Source organism: Condylura cristata, unplaced genomic scaffold (assembly GCF_000260355.1).
Source record: "Condylura cristata isolate star-nosed mole 26May11 unplaced genomic scaffold, ConCri1.0 scaffold00033, whole genome shotgun sequence".
NCBI lineage: Eukaryota > Metazoa > Chordata > Mammalia > Eulipotyphla > Talpidae > Condylura > Condylura cristata.
This window is the reverse complement of record NW_004567134.1, coordinates 10,029,951-10,047,304: the sequence shown is the minus strand read 5'-3', so window position 1 is coordinate 10,047,304 and position 17,354 is coordinate 10,029,951. Positions and strand designations below refer to the sequence as shown.

Genomic DNA, 17,354 nt, shown 5'->3' with positions numbered 1-17,354 from the left:
TGATGTAGATTTTCTACAGATTGTAAATTAAGTAGATTTTATATCCCTGAGAAGAAACAAGCACTGGGTCTTTTGATCTGTTTTTTTTTTTTTTTTTTTTTTTTTTTTTTAGAACTCCAAGCCTTACATGAAATGGTCCAGCAGAAAGTTGTCACTTTGTTAAGTGACCCTGAAAACATTGTGAAACAAACCTTAATGGAAAATGGAATAACCCGTCTGTGTGTATTTTTTGGACGTCAGAAAGCCAATGATGTTTTATTGTCCCACATGATCACTTTCCTAAATGACAAGAATGATTGGCATCTGCGTGGTGCTTTTTTTGATAGTATAGTCGGTATGTTTTTTTTCTCTTGTTTTCAAATTTACGATTTTGGATTGTCATTCATACTTCATGCAGTCTTGGCAGTGAAGATGTTAACAAATTTCATTAATAATGAATGAGTTTCTAGTAGTTGTCTTTATACTGCTTTTGGATGCTAGAAATACCTTAGGTGATCGGAGGATTGGTTAACTGTGGTAGGTCTATGAAAGAATACCATGTGGTCATTAAACGGTTTTATCCTTCTCAAATTTTATTGATTTGCTAATTGCCTACATATCTAAATTTTGGGAGTATAATGTCACCCCTCTCTATGTACACATACTTCACTCACCCTCCTTCAGAGCTCCAGTGCCAGTACCCTGTCATATCACCTACTTCATTCCCACCCCCACCTCCCTTTCCCCATCCCCTCTAATAACCACTATATCTTTCAGAGCCTGAGAGTTGTTTTCTTTTGACTACTTATATTCTGCAGCTAAGTGAAAACGTCTAATAACTGTCTCTTGCTTTCTGACTTTGTTCACTTAGCATAATCCTTTCAAGGTCCATCCATTTTTTCCCCCCAAAAGACACCATTTTATCTTTTTAAATTTCTGCATGACATTCTATTGCCTATTCCACAATTCCAGTCATTTGTCTGTGAGCATTTAAAGTTGGTTCCATGTCTTGTCTCTTGTGAACAGTGCTGCTGTGAACACAGGAGTGCCTTAGTCTTTCTGTATTGGTGTCTTCATGTTCTTTGGGTATATATCTAGAAGTAGTAGTATGGGATCATGCCATATTTACATTTTCAGTTTTTTGAGGAACCTCCATAGGTTCCATAGTTTATGCCGAATTACATTTCCATCAATAGGGAATGAATATTCCTCTTCGTCCACCTGCTCACCAGCATTTGTTGTTTCCAGTCTTTTCTTAGAGAGGTGAGGTGATAACTTGCTGTTTTGACTTGCATTTTCCCTAATAATAAGTGATAATAAGTGATGGTAAACTTTTTTTTCCATGTGCCTGTAGGCCATCTGTATGTCTTCTTGAAAAGTGCCTTTTCAGGTCTTTTGTCCATTTTTTGATTGTTTGGATTTATTTGTTTTATTGTATGAGTTTTTTTATCCTGGAATTTAACTCTTGCTGGATATGTGATGTGACAATGTCCTCTCCCACTCTATAATTTGTTGTTTTGTTTTCATAGTGATTTCTTTTATGATATAAAAGCTTTTTAGTTTTGTCTGTTGTTAGTTAAGTTGTCAGTTAACAGTTACTTGAATTATCAGCCAAAACCTTAAAGAAACAGGTATTAATCTCCTTGTACTCCAAATCAGAAGTAGATCAGAAAGAAATAATGTATTTATATTTTCTTTACCATAATTCCAGTGCATGACTTTTTATCACTTAAGGAATATGCTTATAGCATTCAGGTCAAAGGAGTCCTCTGCCAGTCACTAATATATTGCACATTTTAATTTCATATAGATACGGTGACTTTCTTGTTTTGGAGTTTCAAATTGCTTTGTTTTCTTTTTAAGGTAAAAGTAAGATACTTCATCTTGTCTATATTTGTAGTTTCTTATTAATGTTACTTATTGCTTGTAATCTATTCCTCTTTCCTACTTGAGAACAATTTTGAAATTTATTAGCTTTTGTTCTCATTTGGCCTGGTTTCTACTTCTTTGCTAGTTATTCTCTTTTCCCTCACCCCGTTTGCATTCCTGGGTTATGTCTTTCTTTTATACATTCTATCTACATCTGTGTTCTGCTGGAGTACATCTTCAATACATTTTCTTAGAAAGTGGTGTAGGTGAGGTAACCTTTGTAGCCCTTGCATGTCTTATAATGATTTTATTTTCCTTTCATTCAGTTTGGGTATAAAATTTCTTTTAGACCTCGAAAGTGCTGCTCTGTTTTGATCTAGCTTCATTGTTGCTGCAGATCATCTGATACCAATCTGATTCTCTTTCATTTTTAGTGTACTTGTATTTCTTTCTGTAAGTGCAGAATCTCTTTTATTCCCTTGGAATTCTAAAATTTCATGATGAGTTGCTTTGCTGTGGGTCTTTTTCATTTATGTGCTGGGTAGGATATGTGATTTAAATTTTTGGCTTTTGATTATTTTATCTCTTGACATTTATACTTTGAGATACGGGATAATCGTGTAATGGTGCTTCCTGTTTTTCAGGCGTTGCTGCTTATGTTGGCTGGCAAAGCTCATCAATTCTCAAACCCCTGCTACAGCAAGGGCTAAGTGATGCTGAGGAATTTGTTATTGTGAAAGCTCTTAATGCCCTTACCTGTATGTGCCAACTAGGGCTGTTGCAAAAACCACATGTATATGAATTTGCCAATGATATAGGTAAGTCTGTTTTTCACAATAATGTTGGAAAAAATCGGATGTGGGAAGAGAAATAACAACTGATCGATCATTTAAAATTTCTAGACCATATTGTCAGATGTTCCTCTTTATTGTTCCTATCGTGTGTGGGTTTATGTGTGTGCACATGTGTATGTTTGTATGTAAGAGAAAGGTAAAGAAACAGGATCATGTGGTTTCCCAGTCAAGGTTGGAAATAGCTCTTTATTTGTTAAATTTTGAGATTCTTGAAAAATGAAGATTAAATTTTTTTTTTTTTTTTGTTAAACATGATGTAGATGAAGTATTTCACTTCTCTGAAGAATCAACTTGTATTGTTTGGATGCTTGACCACTAGTCATATTGGAATGGGATATTAGATGTGAAGGATTGTTTTGGACATCTGTCATTGTACTGATTGCCAGTTAGGAATTCATATTACTGAAGATACAGCTGTTGGTAATTCTATTAACAAATTCAGGGCCCTCATCCCTTGACCTTTGTGACACTTCCCTGAACTTAAAATTTGAAGAGCAAACAAGTAAACATATGATCTAAAATTAAGACATCTGGAAAAAGATACCAAAAATTGGTTAGACTTGGTTTTTCTTCAGCAATCTTCAGGGGAAAAGACAAAGGAGTTATTATGATATGAGAACCTAGATGGCAGTTAGTAGAGCTATATAAAATTTCTGGAACATTTAAAAAATGTGTACAACTTTTTAAAAAATTGTAATTTAAGTATATGTCAGTTCTTATTTTGCACTTTAATACTGTATAGTTCTTTTAGTGTATAACCCTATTTGGTTTGTTTTTTTTGATGATAAAATGATCGTAAATTTCATAGAGAATTGTTGACATTGGCAACACAGTCATCGGCAACACAGTCATGATCGGCAACACAGTCATGATGATGGGAAAAAAAACATTGAAATGTTTTCAGTTGCTCATAAAAGCTATAGCTATTGCCCCTTGAGAGTTATTATCTCTGCTTTTCCCAATTTTTAAGAACTTATGTCAGAACTAGAAATTAGTGTTAAACAGTAAAACAAAAGATAAAGATTAAAAAAATTTCTGGTCCTGCATGATGTGAGTCAGGTCTAGAAAGCAATTTTCAATATTATAAAGAAACTACATCATCTTAACACGCATACCTTGCTATCTGCAAGTGTATTTTCCTGCTCATTCTCATTTCCTGAATTCCTGTATTGGTATTTTCTTTTTTTCTTCCGTGAATGAGTTATTACATATTCTTATACTCAGAAATTATTTTTGAAATTTAATAACATTTTGTTTATCTGAAAAATTGATGTTCACCAATTTTCTAAGCAAAAATCATCCTAAAGCTAGTTTTACCCCTCAAATTTTGCCAAGATTTTCTTGGATCCTGCTCTTCCTACTCGTTGATCAACAGGATGAATGTGTGGGTTACTTTATCTTAGCATCAAACTAAATTGTTATCTTCAGGTGTTGAATAAGCCCAGTGTGGCACAAGTTACTGAATGGTGAAGACCCTTAGAACTGGAACTGAATGTGGTACCACCTATGAGGGGAGGGAGGAAGCTTTGCTGAGAAAAATAATATCTTTTGTTGGCATTTTAAAACTACTTAAAAAACCCCACTTTTTAGTAACTTAGAAGCACCTGCATGATTAAAGCACATGATAAACTAGACTGTCTTGTGTCTTGAAACCGTGCTTAGCCAGCCTGTTGTAGTGCTCCTTAAAGAGGATCGTGCTATTGATTGCTGGGATTTCTGTGGTGGTTCTTCTAAAAAAGACTCTCTTCCGTACTTACTTTCTCATTGGAATGTAGTGGGTGGCGAAAAGATTGACCATACTGCATTATGAGGAGGTCTCATGTTTTCTTGTCTGAGTGTTTGAGCTCAACTTTGTATCAGTTACTTGTGGATACAAGAATGGTATACCATAGCCACAGAAATCTCAGCAACCAACTCAGTAGTATTTATCAGGTATATGTGGGCTGCAGGGTGTCTTTGCTTTAGCCATTTGTCTATCTCCAGGTTATCTGTGATGACTCATCGGTTGTATTCTGGGGCCCAGGTTCGAGGGGCAGCAGCCACCTAGGTGATGTTCTGGGTGACGCAGGAGGTTGAGATAGCAAGCTGAGCCTCTGTGTTGCGTCCACTGACATTCCATTGGCAAAAGCAGCTAGGATGACTGACCCAAAAGCATGGGTGGAGAAGTCCTCTTTGTCTACCGTGTGCACTGGCAGGAGTGGCTGTGTAGTACGGACAGAGAAAGAATGGGGCCAGGAATTCAGCCTCACAGAGTGCCTAATTCTCGTCGGGCTTTTGGGATTTAATTACTTTTTGAAGGATTTTCCAGTGTTTTTCTGGTTGTCAAAGAAAAGTACCAGCCCTCCTTTCCTGGAGGCGTTAGAGGCTCCAGGGTGTTTATGAAAATTAAAAACCTTCTCTGTAATTAGAATTGGAAATGAGAGAATTTTGGTAACATTTATGTTGAACAAATCTTTTCTCCTTTCTCCTTTTCTATAAATAACACATGGGATAGTGGCTTATTTCTGTCAGCATGGATTTATTTTAAATATGCTCTGAGTCCTGATGTTTTTACTTGCTCAATATCAAAGCTTTTTTTTTTTCTTTCAGAAGTTTACATTTTATCCTAAATCTTATTTTGGTTAGGTGAAGTCATTGATTTGGGGGTTTAGTACACAAAATAGTTAAAAAGTTGTGAAGAGACATTCACTTAATTTTCAGGTTTCAGTTTATATTTTAAATTCATTAGGAATGGGATCATGCTTTGTACCTTTTTTGTTTTCATTCATAATGCCTTGTGAATGAATTTGTGATGCATCAGATTTGATCAAATCTTTGCATTTAAAAAATATCAGGTGACATTATCTCCTTAATGTTATTAATTACTTGGAAAAGAAACTTCGAAGCAGTTATGTGGTAGGTGGTCTGCCCTCGGATTTCTGTGGGTGGTGGATGGGGGAGTACTGGTTTGCTATATATTGTCTTCAAACTTTTTATGTCTCTATCCAGTAGTTTTTATACCTGGTCTTATAAATGAGTAGGTGCCCACCTATTAAGTGAAATATCTAGTTAAGTCCTTAAGAGACTTTTTATCCTTTTATGATATTGCTGAGATTTATGGTAGGGAATGTTATGTTCACTGGTTGAATGTATGACTTATGTGACTGAATTTGTGAGGACACCTGATGGGGACCATTGTGGTATAATCCCTTTTAGTTATGTTAAACAATAAAAATTTGTTTATCCTGATTGAAACTATTTCTTAACATGAATTGATCTTTATCTTTAATTTTCCTCTTCAGCTCCCTTCCTGTGTCATCCCAATCTATGGATCCGTTATGGTGCTGTGGGATTTATCACAGTGGTAGCTCATCAGATAAGCACAGCTGACGTCTACTGCAAGCTGATGCCTTACCTTGCCCCATATATTACCCAACCGATAATACAGGTATGCACCTTCCAACTAGAATCAGCCCTCCTTCCAAAAACACTGTGCCACTTTAAAGACTGTTTGGAGTCAGTTCTATTTCTATTTAATCTATCTTTAAAGAGACAATGAAGTGACACATCATATTAATGCATCCTATAGACCTCCAAGGTTCATACTTTTTCATTTGTGCAATGTTGTAAAACATCTGTTAAAATGAAATGTAATCTAGCAGAGATGTGTATTAATCTCTCTTTATTCTAAAGACTGTAATGATTTCAGCTCACGTCAGCATTTATAATAAATTAGAAGATGCTCTTTTCAAGTGCTTGTTTTTTTTGACCAGTAAATTGGTTCTGGCTTCTTCCTTTCCGAGTCTAATGTTGCCATCCCTCCCATGTCTTTTCCACCTCAGTAGTAAATTTGATGATAAACTTTGATCTTTGGTTTGTACAAGGCAAGCTTTTTTAATCCAGCTTGGTATTTATGCCTTTCATCTTGCTAAGAATTAAAGTTTGTATATATTTAAGTTAAATGGACTATTGAGGGATGATGATTGTTAAAACATCCTGAACTATCCTATTTTTATTAAAATTCAGCTTCTCATTTACAATTTCACATGCCTCTCTGGCTTTCTTCTTTTATATTTCATCTACCTTCCCTTTGGTTGCAGAAAATGGCTTTGGCTGTCCCCTGGAAATAAGGAGGCTTTGGTTGTGCCTTCAGTTCTTATTTTTCCTCTATGTCATCGTTTTTGGAGATCATTATTCTTCATTTCATAGTTTGTAGAATTTTTTACCCTTCATTGTGGGTTCCTGGACCCACTTTGAATGAATGTGTGAATAGTGGCTTTTCCAAACCAACAATCAATCCTCAGACTTGAGGTTGTTACTGTGAGCTTAGATTTTATCTGTTCCTCGGTGGCTGTTAATCAGGGGCCCTAGATCCACTCCCCTGGTTTGATTAATATGGTAGAATGGCAGGCAGAAACACTCGTTTAATCCCAAAATCATTAATTCATTACAAAGGATATCAGTAGCCTGATGAAGAGAAACAGGATGAGGTTTTAGGCCAAAACACTTTCTATCCTCATGGAATTTGGGGGTCACGCAGGGCAGCTTGGAAGCCTCCTGAATCCCTCTCCTCTTGATTTTACAGCTGTTCTTATACAAGCCTTGCTCTTGAATTCAATTGGCCTGTGATAATTGAACTTCGACTGCAGCCCTTATCTTGTCCCTGATTGGGACTGAATGTCTTACTGTCTGTAGTCAAGTTTGTTTCCCTAGGAACAGTTCTCCACCTTCTAGAGTATACCAATAGTTACTTTCATCACCATAACACGAAAGTTATTTTTGACACTTGGAACCCTTAGAGAATTCTTATGCTTTGGGGGAAGCTGTGAAATGAGAACCGTAGATAAAGACCAGCATGTGTGAGATTTTTACTTTGGGCATCTGAATGACCAAATAGGCATACTTCCTATAATTCACAATTTCACATACCCCAGCAAAAATTTATATATACATGGAAGATGGATAATACGTTAGGAAACTGCCTTTTAAAAGTTTACTAAAGGTTTTTCGAAATCAAGTCTAGAAATCTCTACTACTTATTGAGAAGTTTGTTTAGTAAGCTCCTTTATAGCACAATGTGGAGAAAACTGTCCCTAGGATTTGAAAATTTCATGCATTTGTAATAATTCTTACTAGACTTGACTATAATAAATCTAACATACAACTGGTTCATTAGAAATTTGCAGCATAGATTCTTTTTTCCTCAGGAAATACTGTTTTATATTTGATATTTTCTTAGAAAATATTGTTTTATATTCTGTATTTTATATTTTGAAAAGACTAGAATCAGGAATTTAGATGCTAATTTTCCTAGTTTGGATTAGTTACTTGTAAGCTGATTTCCCCTGACCTCTTAGTTACTGTTAGTATTGCTTGTATTTTTTACTATGTGCAGTGATGAGGCAAGTATTCTTGAAGATAATAAAAGGAAGGGTATTGTGAATTGTGTGGAAAGTCATGATTTTTAGAAGTGACATGTTGGAGACATGACTGCAGAGAAGCCCTGTGACTACTGTGTGTCTTTTCTGGGTGAACTGCGGGTGTTTTTTAGGTCATCTGCCAGTTGGAATCCAGAAAAGGCTCATGTTTTAAACTTTTCTGACTTGGATACTTAGTAGTTCTTAAGTATGAAAGACAGATGTGTACTGTGATACTAATAATGAAAAGAATCCTCAGCTCTCTTCAAGGTCATTTGTGTTTTTCCAACTATGCAATGTCTCCAAAATCGCAGATTTTGGTATCTCCCATTTTCTTAGAAAGTAAATGGGCTGACTTTGTACAGGTTGTAATTCTTGAATTTGAAGGTAACTTATGTTTTATCTTTATTTTTCTGATAGATTGAAAAAAAACTTGTTCTACTCAGTGTTTTAAAAGAGCCAGTAAGCCGTTCGATATTTGATTACGCTTTGAGGTCTAAAGATATTACCAGCTTGTTCAGACATCTTCACCTGCGCCAGAAGAAGCGACACGGGTCCCTTCCTGACTGCCCTCCGCCTGACGACCCTGCCATTGCACAGCTTTTGAAGAAGCTGCTTTCCCAGGTTGTATCACCTTTCTGAACTCTTAAATGTAAATCTCATAGAAATGTTGACACCTCTGTCAAGTTACTGAAAATACTTTTGGTTGGTTAGGTTGCATCCTAACAAATGAATAAGTCTGGCAAACACCTCCTGCATTTACTTTGGTGTCTTGAAAAGTTCAGAATACGGGCTAGACCTAGGGTGAACTTTAAGGCATCATGAAACATACCGGAGTTTCTTTTGTAATAACCCACCATAAAAATGAGGGAGTACATATGACTTAAATGTTACATAATATTCTTGACTTTGTTCCATATCTCACCAGAAGTATATTAAAATTCAATTAGGAAAAACATTGCAAAGCACAGGTGCAACTCAAAATATGGCCCATCTCAACCCAAATTTAGAGGGTTTTCACTCTGCAAACAGTTGAAATGACTAGGGTTTATAGCGTATCTTACTTCATAAACCAGTTTATGGCTGTGTTTTAGAAGAACATGAGTTTGGATTGATTAATGAATCTTGTTAGAACTAGGAAGTAATCTTTAACTATATTTGGCTTTGTAAGACCTTTTTAGAAATATTAATGCTGGATTCGGTATCCTGTTTTAAGAGGGATGTGTGCAACCTGGGGAAGTCAAGATAAGAATAAAAATGGTTAGAAATAAAGCATACTCTTCCTGAATAAATGCTCCATGAGCTGTAAAGCAAATATTGAGGACAGCCTTAGTGATTACCCTGAAGTCTGTGGGATGTTTTAGTTAAGAGAATGCTTGTCAGTCCTGTCTTGGTTAATGAAAAAAAGATGAGAAAAGGCTTCAGTTGCAGAGAGAATTTTGCTGGCTTTAGGATATAAATCCTTTCATGTATTGTAGTGTCACTGAATGTCAGTGCTGCTTGTTGCCCAGATGCTGGTTTGGGTGATCGAATGTGGAATAGACTCCTTGGGGTTCTTTGAAGCCTAAATTTGCCTGAAGGGTGCATTTGCCTCTGAATGTCCCTTACAGTCAATGGTTCTGTTTCCTATGTTTTGAGTACTTAATTCGATGTGATTTGAATTTTCAGTGAGCTGTTTGAGTCTTCTTTTAACCTTAACTGGCACAGTAGATGCATTTTTACATTTCAGAAAGCAATTTGTAGATGTTGAATCAAACTTTTTTGTTTCTGATTAAGTAATCCTTATCAAAAAATTTCGCCATGCAATAAAAACCACTTCAACTTAGATATATTTTTTAGGGCTTGGACAATATGAGCCGCTGTATTTCTTTCTCCTGCAAATTCTGTGTATTAAATGAATAGCCTATATCCTGAAGTTTACTTTTTATTGTAAGTCATTGGTTACTCCACATAGTGACCCTAACCCCTAGTCTTCGGCTTTTGTCCTTGCACAAGGACACCAAGTCCTTGTAGAGACTTAAAGCCCAGGATGGGGGTGGGGGTGTCTTTGGAGGTAAGAATTGAGTCCTTAGTCCCACTGTCATGGATTAGAGTGAAGAGATACATGGGAATCTCAACACTTGTACTGAATTCTTTTACTTGGAGTTCTAAGTGCTGTCTTGTATAGATTATATTGGAGATACATTATGGGTAAAAGGGGCCGTCTTAGACCTTCCTAGCATTGTTTCAGTGGGCGAAATATGATCAGAATTCCAGAGAATAGACTTAAAGTAGAGTTTTAGAAAATGACCCATCTGGAAGCTGGAATTTGCTCTGTTGTCTAGATTTTCAGTGGGACTTAACCATCTGGAGATAACAAATGGCAGGCTGTTTCATCTACAAGAGCTCCCTGTTTTACTCGTGTCTATTCAGTCAGGCATTAATACCAAATACAAAATACTTTCACTTCTTATTTAAATGACAAGTACATTTTTAACTTTTGAGTGATTTTTTGATTTTAGTAATTTTTGATTTCCTGGTATAACACAAGGTGTAAAATTGAAAAGGTGTAAGATGATGGTTGGATATAACTTTTTCTCTAGTTTCTGATCCTCATCCACACAATTTTGGTTTTTGCTGGTGAGTTTTCTGTTGTTGGACACTGAGTTCCTTTAATGGGCTAGGTTTGTTCTTTTGTGCAGTTAAGCTACTTGGAATCAGTGTACTCCTTGCCTCTTAAGCAGCTAGGACAAACCCAGGGCACCCTTTTGTCGCTGGCCAGTTGCACCTGTCTGCTGTGGATTCTGAGAACATGGCGCTGTTTAGTAAGAGGTTCCCCCCTTTAAATGGCGGAAACATGAATGATTCCCAGTCCTGTGTTTGAGGTGCTGTTTTCTGGCTGCACATTCTTTGGCTTCATAGTTAATTAAAGTACTCAGCGTAGACCTTGAGCCCTTCTGTAGCTCCCTGAAACCCCTCCTCAGGCCAGATCCCTCTTCTCCAGTTCTTTGTCCCACATGTTCAGTCACTGTGGCTCCTGGATCTTCAGCTGTCTCTTGAACTTGGGTCTACCGAACTGTTTGAGTTGCTGCTCTTTGGTGCCTGGAAACTCTCCAGAGTACACTGGGTCAGTCACGGGACTCATCTTTATCTTGAAGGTCAGTCCTGCTCTACCTCTTTTACAGTGCCTGAAAATGGTGGTTTTTGTTTAGTTTTAAAGTTGTCTAAAGTGAGAGGGTAAGTCTAGTCCCTGTTACTACTTCATAGCTAGAAGCAGAAATCTGTGGGCATTTATGGACTTAGACTAGTATTGTATGGTGCTTTCTTAATCTCTGGTTAGACTAGTATTGTATGGTGCTTTCTTAATCGGCTGGTCACGTTCCTAAAAATAAAACCCGTTTGTTGGTATATTGGTTGAGGATGATTGGAAGTTAAAGACAAAACTGAAGTCTTAACATACCGTCTTCTAGTTGAGAACACGTTAATGTGTTTTCTTTTCATTAGGTCTTTAATCTGTCTGTTTTGTGGTTTACTTTGTAGAGTTTTATGTATCTTTTATTATAAATATTTTGAATACTTGATTTTTTTAAATGCTGTTATAACTGATCTATTTAAAAATATTCCTATACTGATGTCAGCAACTGCATAAAACCAATTCTCATGATCTGCTTGTATGTTTCTTTTGAATGTTTACATTTAACCATCATATGTGTTAATAGTACCATTGATCTTTTTTTTTCCTATTCTGAATGCTCTTGTTTTCTTAAGCAACTGGGAACTTCAGTACACTGTTGACTAGAATTGGTGATAGTGGGTGTACTTGTCTCTCATGGAAAAATTGCCAGTATTACCTATGACTTACAAATGAGTGTAATATTTAATAGTTTTTTTTTTTTTTTGGTACAGTTTTTTGTCAGATTAAAGAAATTCTTTTCCATTTCTGGAATGGTCCACTACCTAAGAATATTATGCATGACAGCTTTATCAAATGCCTTAACTATCAAGATCATTGTATGGTTTTCCTCTTCAATTCTGTTAATGTAGTGAATAAACTACACAGACTAACTCCTCTGTCACATCCACCCTTTACTCCTGGATTTTTGGACAAACTATAACTTTAAGATTGTGTATTTATATTTAAATATATTTTATTATAAGTACATAAAAATGAAATACACATAAAATAATATAAAACAGATTTTGTAATTTGTTTATGTGGCTTATTTGCTGATGCTTTATTGAATATTTTTGTATTTAGGTTCATGTATTACATGTCCTTCAGTTTTTATTTTGTGTAAGGCCCTTGAGTTTTAAAGGTTTTTTTTTTTTAAAGATTTATTCATGAATACAGAACTGGGGTACAGGCTAGAGGTAGGGGGGTGGTGAGAGGATTCACCAGAGACAGTGGGGAGCAGAACAGGCAGATGACTGAAATCGACTGCTGAGGGGAGCCGTGGGCGAGACAGGAGAGGTCTGCCATACCATGTGGGTCACCTCCCTGGCCGGAGATTGAACTAGTGCTGTGCTTTAACCTGTTGAGCCACCAGGGAGGGCCTTATATATAATAACTCTTAAGCTCCACAATTCATTTGTTTTCAGTATGCCTTTGAGTTGTGAAACCATTGTCACTATTGAATTTCAGAATATTTTATCATTCCAGCAAGAAACCACAACAGTCATTGCCCACTTACTACTTCTTCCAGTGCTGGCAACAAAAAAATAGTACATCTACTTGTCTCTACAAATTTGCCTGTTTTGGATACTTCATATACATATAATCATACAATATGGGACCTTTTGTGTCTGGTTTCAAGTTCTTTTCAGGTACTTAAGTCGTTCATGGCTCTTATCAGTGGTTCTGTGGACCAAAATAGTCCTCTTATGAACTTAGACTAACAAAAAGACTAGAACTCTTACTATAAAACTATCTAAAGCAAATTTTAGATGTATATTTAAGCAAAAATGAATTACAGGTTAATATTGGTAAATATTCACTAAATGATCCTTTTGATTTTTGTATTTTTTTTTTAAAGATTTATTTATGCATACAGAACTGGGGTACAGGCCAAGGTGTGGGGGATGACAGGATTCACAAGAGACAGTGGGGAGCAGAACAGGCAGATTGACAAAGTACACTGCCGAGGGGAGCAGTGGGCGGGTCATGAGAGGTCTGCCACGCCATGTGGATCACCTCTGGGGCCTGGGATCAAACTCACACTGAAGTGGCTGTGGCCAGCTTGCAGTGCTACATCTTAACTAACCTGTTTTACCACCAGGTAGGGCCTTGACTTTTAATACAACCTAATTTCATTATTATATATTTAACTCTAACTTCCTGGGGTAGGTTTGTTTCCTGAGTGCTTGTGAAGTGTCAATGTTACTTGATACTGGGATGGGGCTTCTATTATAGATCAAGACCTCAGGCATGCCATTTCATTAGTTTTGTCATTTTGTGGATGGCTAGAAAGTGCAGAAAGCTGTTCTGTTTACCAGAAATTAAGTTGCTCATTAAATTACGTGAATTAATTAGTATACATTGACTATTTAATGTGTTGTGGGTGTTTTAAAGGAATTAACTAATAAAAATTTCATTATAACCTTATATAAGATGATTATTGGTAATTGTTTTCATCTTACAGAGAAGCATAGAGAAATGGGTAACTTACTTAAGATCATAGATATTAAGGAATAGAGCTTGAATCTGAATTTGGGGAGTCAGATTCTAAGCATACTGTTACTAGGCTTTTAGTGAGTGTTCTGCTTATATTTGCATGTTTTATGTACCGGAAGGCCTTCACACAGTGTCTCATTTAACATTCTTAACACATCTTTGTGCAGGGTTGAAGTAGGTACACTTCTATGCAGTATGCTTGATGTATTTCTGGGATTTTTGTTTAGATGCTGCATATTTATTCTTTTATATGTTACAGATCTGTTAGCTATCAGACACTGTATTAAGTTCTTAAGAGGGGTCAAAGATGAATTACACTATTATGATTATATAGAAAGTTAGGTTATAAATCATGATACAGATTAAAAAAAAAAAAATGCCCTAGTAGAGTGTTCTGGGAGATCACAGTAGTAAGATGTGTTCTCTGCCAATACTTTATTTTCTTACCTTTGCTTGCTCATTTTACTATTCTGTCTTACAATTTTAAATTGGGTGGTTTGACCTTTTACTTGTTAATCATTCTGAGGCTTGTTAACTAGTTGCAAAATAAGCTGCAACACATTTGTGTATTTGGGTTTAGGGAATGACAGAGGAAGAGGAAGACAAACTCTTGGCACTGAAGGACTTCATGATGAAATCTAATAAAGCAAAGGCCAATATGGTAGACCAGAGCCACCTTCATGACAGTAGTCAGAAAGGCGTGATTGACTTGGCAGCCCTGGGCATAACTGGGAGACAAGTTGATCTTGTTAAAACCAAACAGGAACCAGATGACAAGCGAGGTCAGTACATTTCTCTCTGTGTGTGTAGCTTATTATTTCATAAGGTTAATGTTAACTAATTAGCAATGAATGAAAAAGTCACATGTCCCCAAGGTAGCACTTTCAAATTTAGTGACTTCATGAAGTGGAAGGGCAGTTTCGAGGAGGGGAAGTGGAGAAATGAATTAACAATTAGAAGATTAAGTAACCTGATAAAATCATGGTTCTGTATGTGTCAGAGTCAGTATTCTAACCAATGCCTGACTTCAGAGATCTGCTAGTGAAGTCATGTTGTCTTTGTGAAAGTAAATGATTACAGATAAGATTCTATTTGTTTAATCCAAACCAGTAATATTTGAAAAATGAAATGTATTTAGTTTTATTAGTAGGTAATATCCAATAAATTGAATAATCTTGTTATTAACAGTAAAATACAAGAATTGTGACCAGAAAAGCCATAGGATTTTGAAGTGTAGAGATGTGTAACTGTCAATTCTTGTGACAGTGACCTTGGCTATAGGAGGTTTTCAGTACCTTTTGATTTCTCCCTTTAACCTTTTTTGGAGGTATATTTACTTCCAAGTGCAAGGCTTTTAATCTCTATTCCAGTATAAGATTTTGAGGGAAGCTGATGAATTCTATTTAAAATAAACTTCTGTCTGCCATATTTGGGGTAATGTAATATGCAATTTATTAATTAATGGTTTGCATCTATAATATGTAAAGCACTTGTGAAAATTAATGAGAGAAATGCAATTACCTTAAAAGAAAAGTAGTGAAGAACTGGTAAAAGAATGGAAATGCATATGTTTGGAAAGGTAAATCTTTCTGTGGAAATTAAATAAATGCAAATTAAAACAATGAGATGCCAATTTCTGCTTATGTGATTAGCGAAGACTGATGCTACCTAGTATTAGCAAGGGCTCAGGGGATAGGCATCGTCATACACTGTTGGTGAGGTTGTAAATTGAACATAGTTTTTTAGAAGGTAATGTCTTTACTCTGACTCACCATCTTCAGTTCTGGAAATTTCTCTCGAACACTTTGACAGGCACATGAAGAAATGCATAGAAGAGTGTTCTCAATGTAAAAAAAGGGGAGTAGTTGAAATGTATTGTTTTATTTTGACAAAAGAAAGTGGTAGCATATCACCAAATTATATTTTCAAGTTAGGGGGGGTGATTCATCATTTAGGATGTGTTCTACTTTGTGTTAATGTACTTGTAATCAGACGAGGACTTAAAGGGTCGGGTTCTCATCTGTCTGCAGTCAGGAGCTGGCTGTATAGCAACTGCTATATTTTTAGGTTTCTCCACAATTAACCAGCACTGGAAGTTGAGACATCATATTGAGACATCCTGACAGTTGAAAAAGTTTTTATTGTTGATTCTGCCACAGTACGGTTCTTGAATTTGAGCTAGCTTTGCGAAGCTAGGAAGCAGTCAGGTCTAGTTATTAAAACACCTTTGAATGTGCATCTGCTCGCTCTCCCGAGAGAGGAAGTGCGTTGATCTATAAATGCGAGTAAGTTGGATGTTGAGAGTCAGTAGGATGTGAAGGCCATCATCCCTCCATCCAAGAACAAAAGCAATACAAGCACAGTAGTTTTCAGCTTTCTTTCAGACTATTCTCAATCTTTTTTTCTCAGCCAGAAAACATGTAAAACAAGACTCAAATGTAAATGAAGAATGGAAAAGCATGTTTGGGTCTCTGGAACCAGCAAACATCCCGCAGGCCTTACCTAAAGGGGGTGACCAGGAGGCGATTCCGACGGGGAAGCCGCCTCGCTCCGAGTCCTCTGCTGGCATGTGCGCGCCCCTGTCCACTTCTCCGCAGGTACTGTCCCCCGGCCGTGGGCCTTTGCCTTGGTTCCCGTCCTGCTCTTGCGGATGTTTGAAGCGTGTGTACTGTACTGGGAAAGCCACTACAGCGTCCTTTAGGGAAGACCTCATTCTAAGACAGGTTTATCTTTGATTTTGAAGTCAAGAAGAAATCCAGTGACTGAAGGTAGCAAACGTTTTATTTTAGAATATTCGCCAGTGAAGTGATTTCACATTGTGGCTTGAAGACATCATTATGAACTATGATGATAATTAGGTCCCAGTGAGCCTTTTAAGTCCTTCATTCTTCACCTAATACAGCATAGTTATATCTGTAATGTAGCGGAAAGTCCCAGGTTTGCCATGTGTGGGAAATGTCATGATGGTTTTGACATACTTGAAGTAAGTTTATCGTTTAAGATAACTCTTTCCTGGCCAGTCATATTTTAGATGAGAAAGTAATTGAACCAATGGAGAAATTAAAATTCTGCTCTTTGAATAAGGATTTTTGTTTAATGATAATTAAAAAAATAATGTAGGTGTTTGGAAATGTAACATTGCAGTTAAACTTCATTTTACTATTTTTTTCGTTGAAAAGCATGTCATTGTATTTAATTGGTACATAGATAAGGACAAAGCTAGAGAGGGATACATTTTAATACAAGCACTTATACTTCTATTTGATTTGCAGGTTCCAGAGGTGACAGTTGTCCAAAATAGAAAACCAACAATACAGGTGTTAAGTAGTACAATTTTACCATCCACCTACCAGATTCGGATCACAACTTGCAAAACCGAACTTCAGCAGCTCGTGCAGCAGAAGCGGGAGCAGTGCACGGCGGAGAGGATAGCTAAGCAGATGATGGAGAACGCCGAATGGGAGAGTAAACCCCCACCGCCTGGTAAGGTGCCAGAGTGCTTGTCACTCCGTCCAGGTGCCTACGGCGATCTCACGGGAGGAACTGGCCCTTGGGCGGAGGAATAAAGCACCCCGACACGGGAAGCCCAGAGGAGTGGCTATAAGT

The 17,354-nt window shown here is 36.7% G+C and overlaps 1 protein-coding gene across 4 annotated transcripts in view; it reads left to right on the top strand.

Annotated features, from left to right (window-relative positions):
- Window positions 1-17,354, top strand: part of PIK3R4 (phosphoinositide-3-kinase, regulatory subunit 4) — a 40,311-nt gene that overhangs the window by 11,990 nt on the left and 10,967 nt on the right. For all 4 annotated transcript variants that reach the window (XM_012732188.1, XM_012732187.1, XM_012732186.1 and 1 more), the window contains exons 6-12: window positions 113-334; window positions 2,493-2,666; window positions 5,984-6,129; window positions 8,519-8,722; window positions 14,329-14,530; window positions 16,158-16,345; window positions 17,021-17,231. In XM_012732188.1, the coding sequence (XP_012587642.1) occupies window positions 113-334; window positions 2,493-2,666; window positions 5,984-6,129; window positions 8,519-8,722; window positions 14,329-14,530; window positions 16,158-16,345; window positions 17,021-17,231 (1,347 nt within the window). The remainder of the gene's footprint in view (window positions 1-112; window positions 335-2,492; window positions 2,667-5,983; window positions 6,130-8,518; window positions 8,723-14,328; window positions 14,531-16,157; window positions 16,346-17,020; window positions 17,232-17,354) is intronic.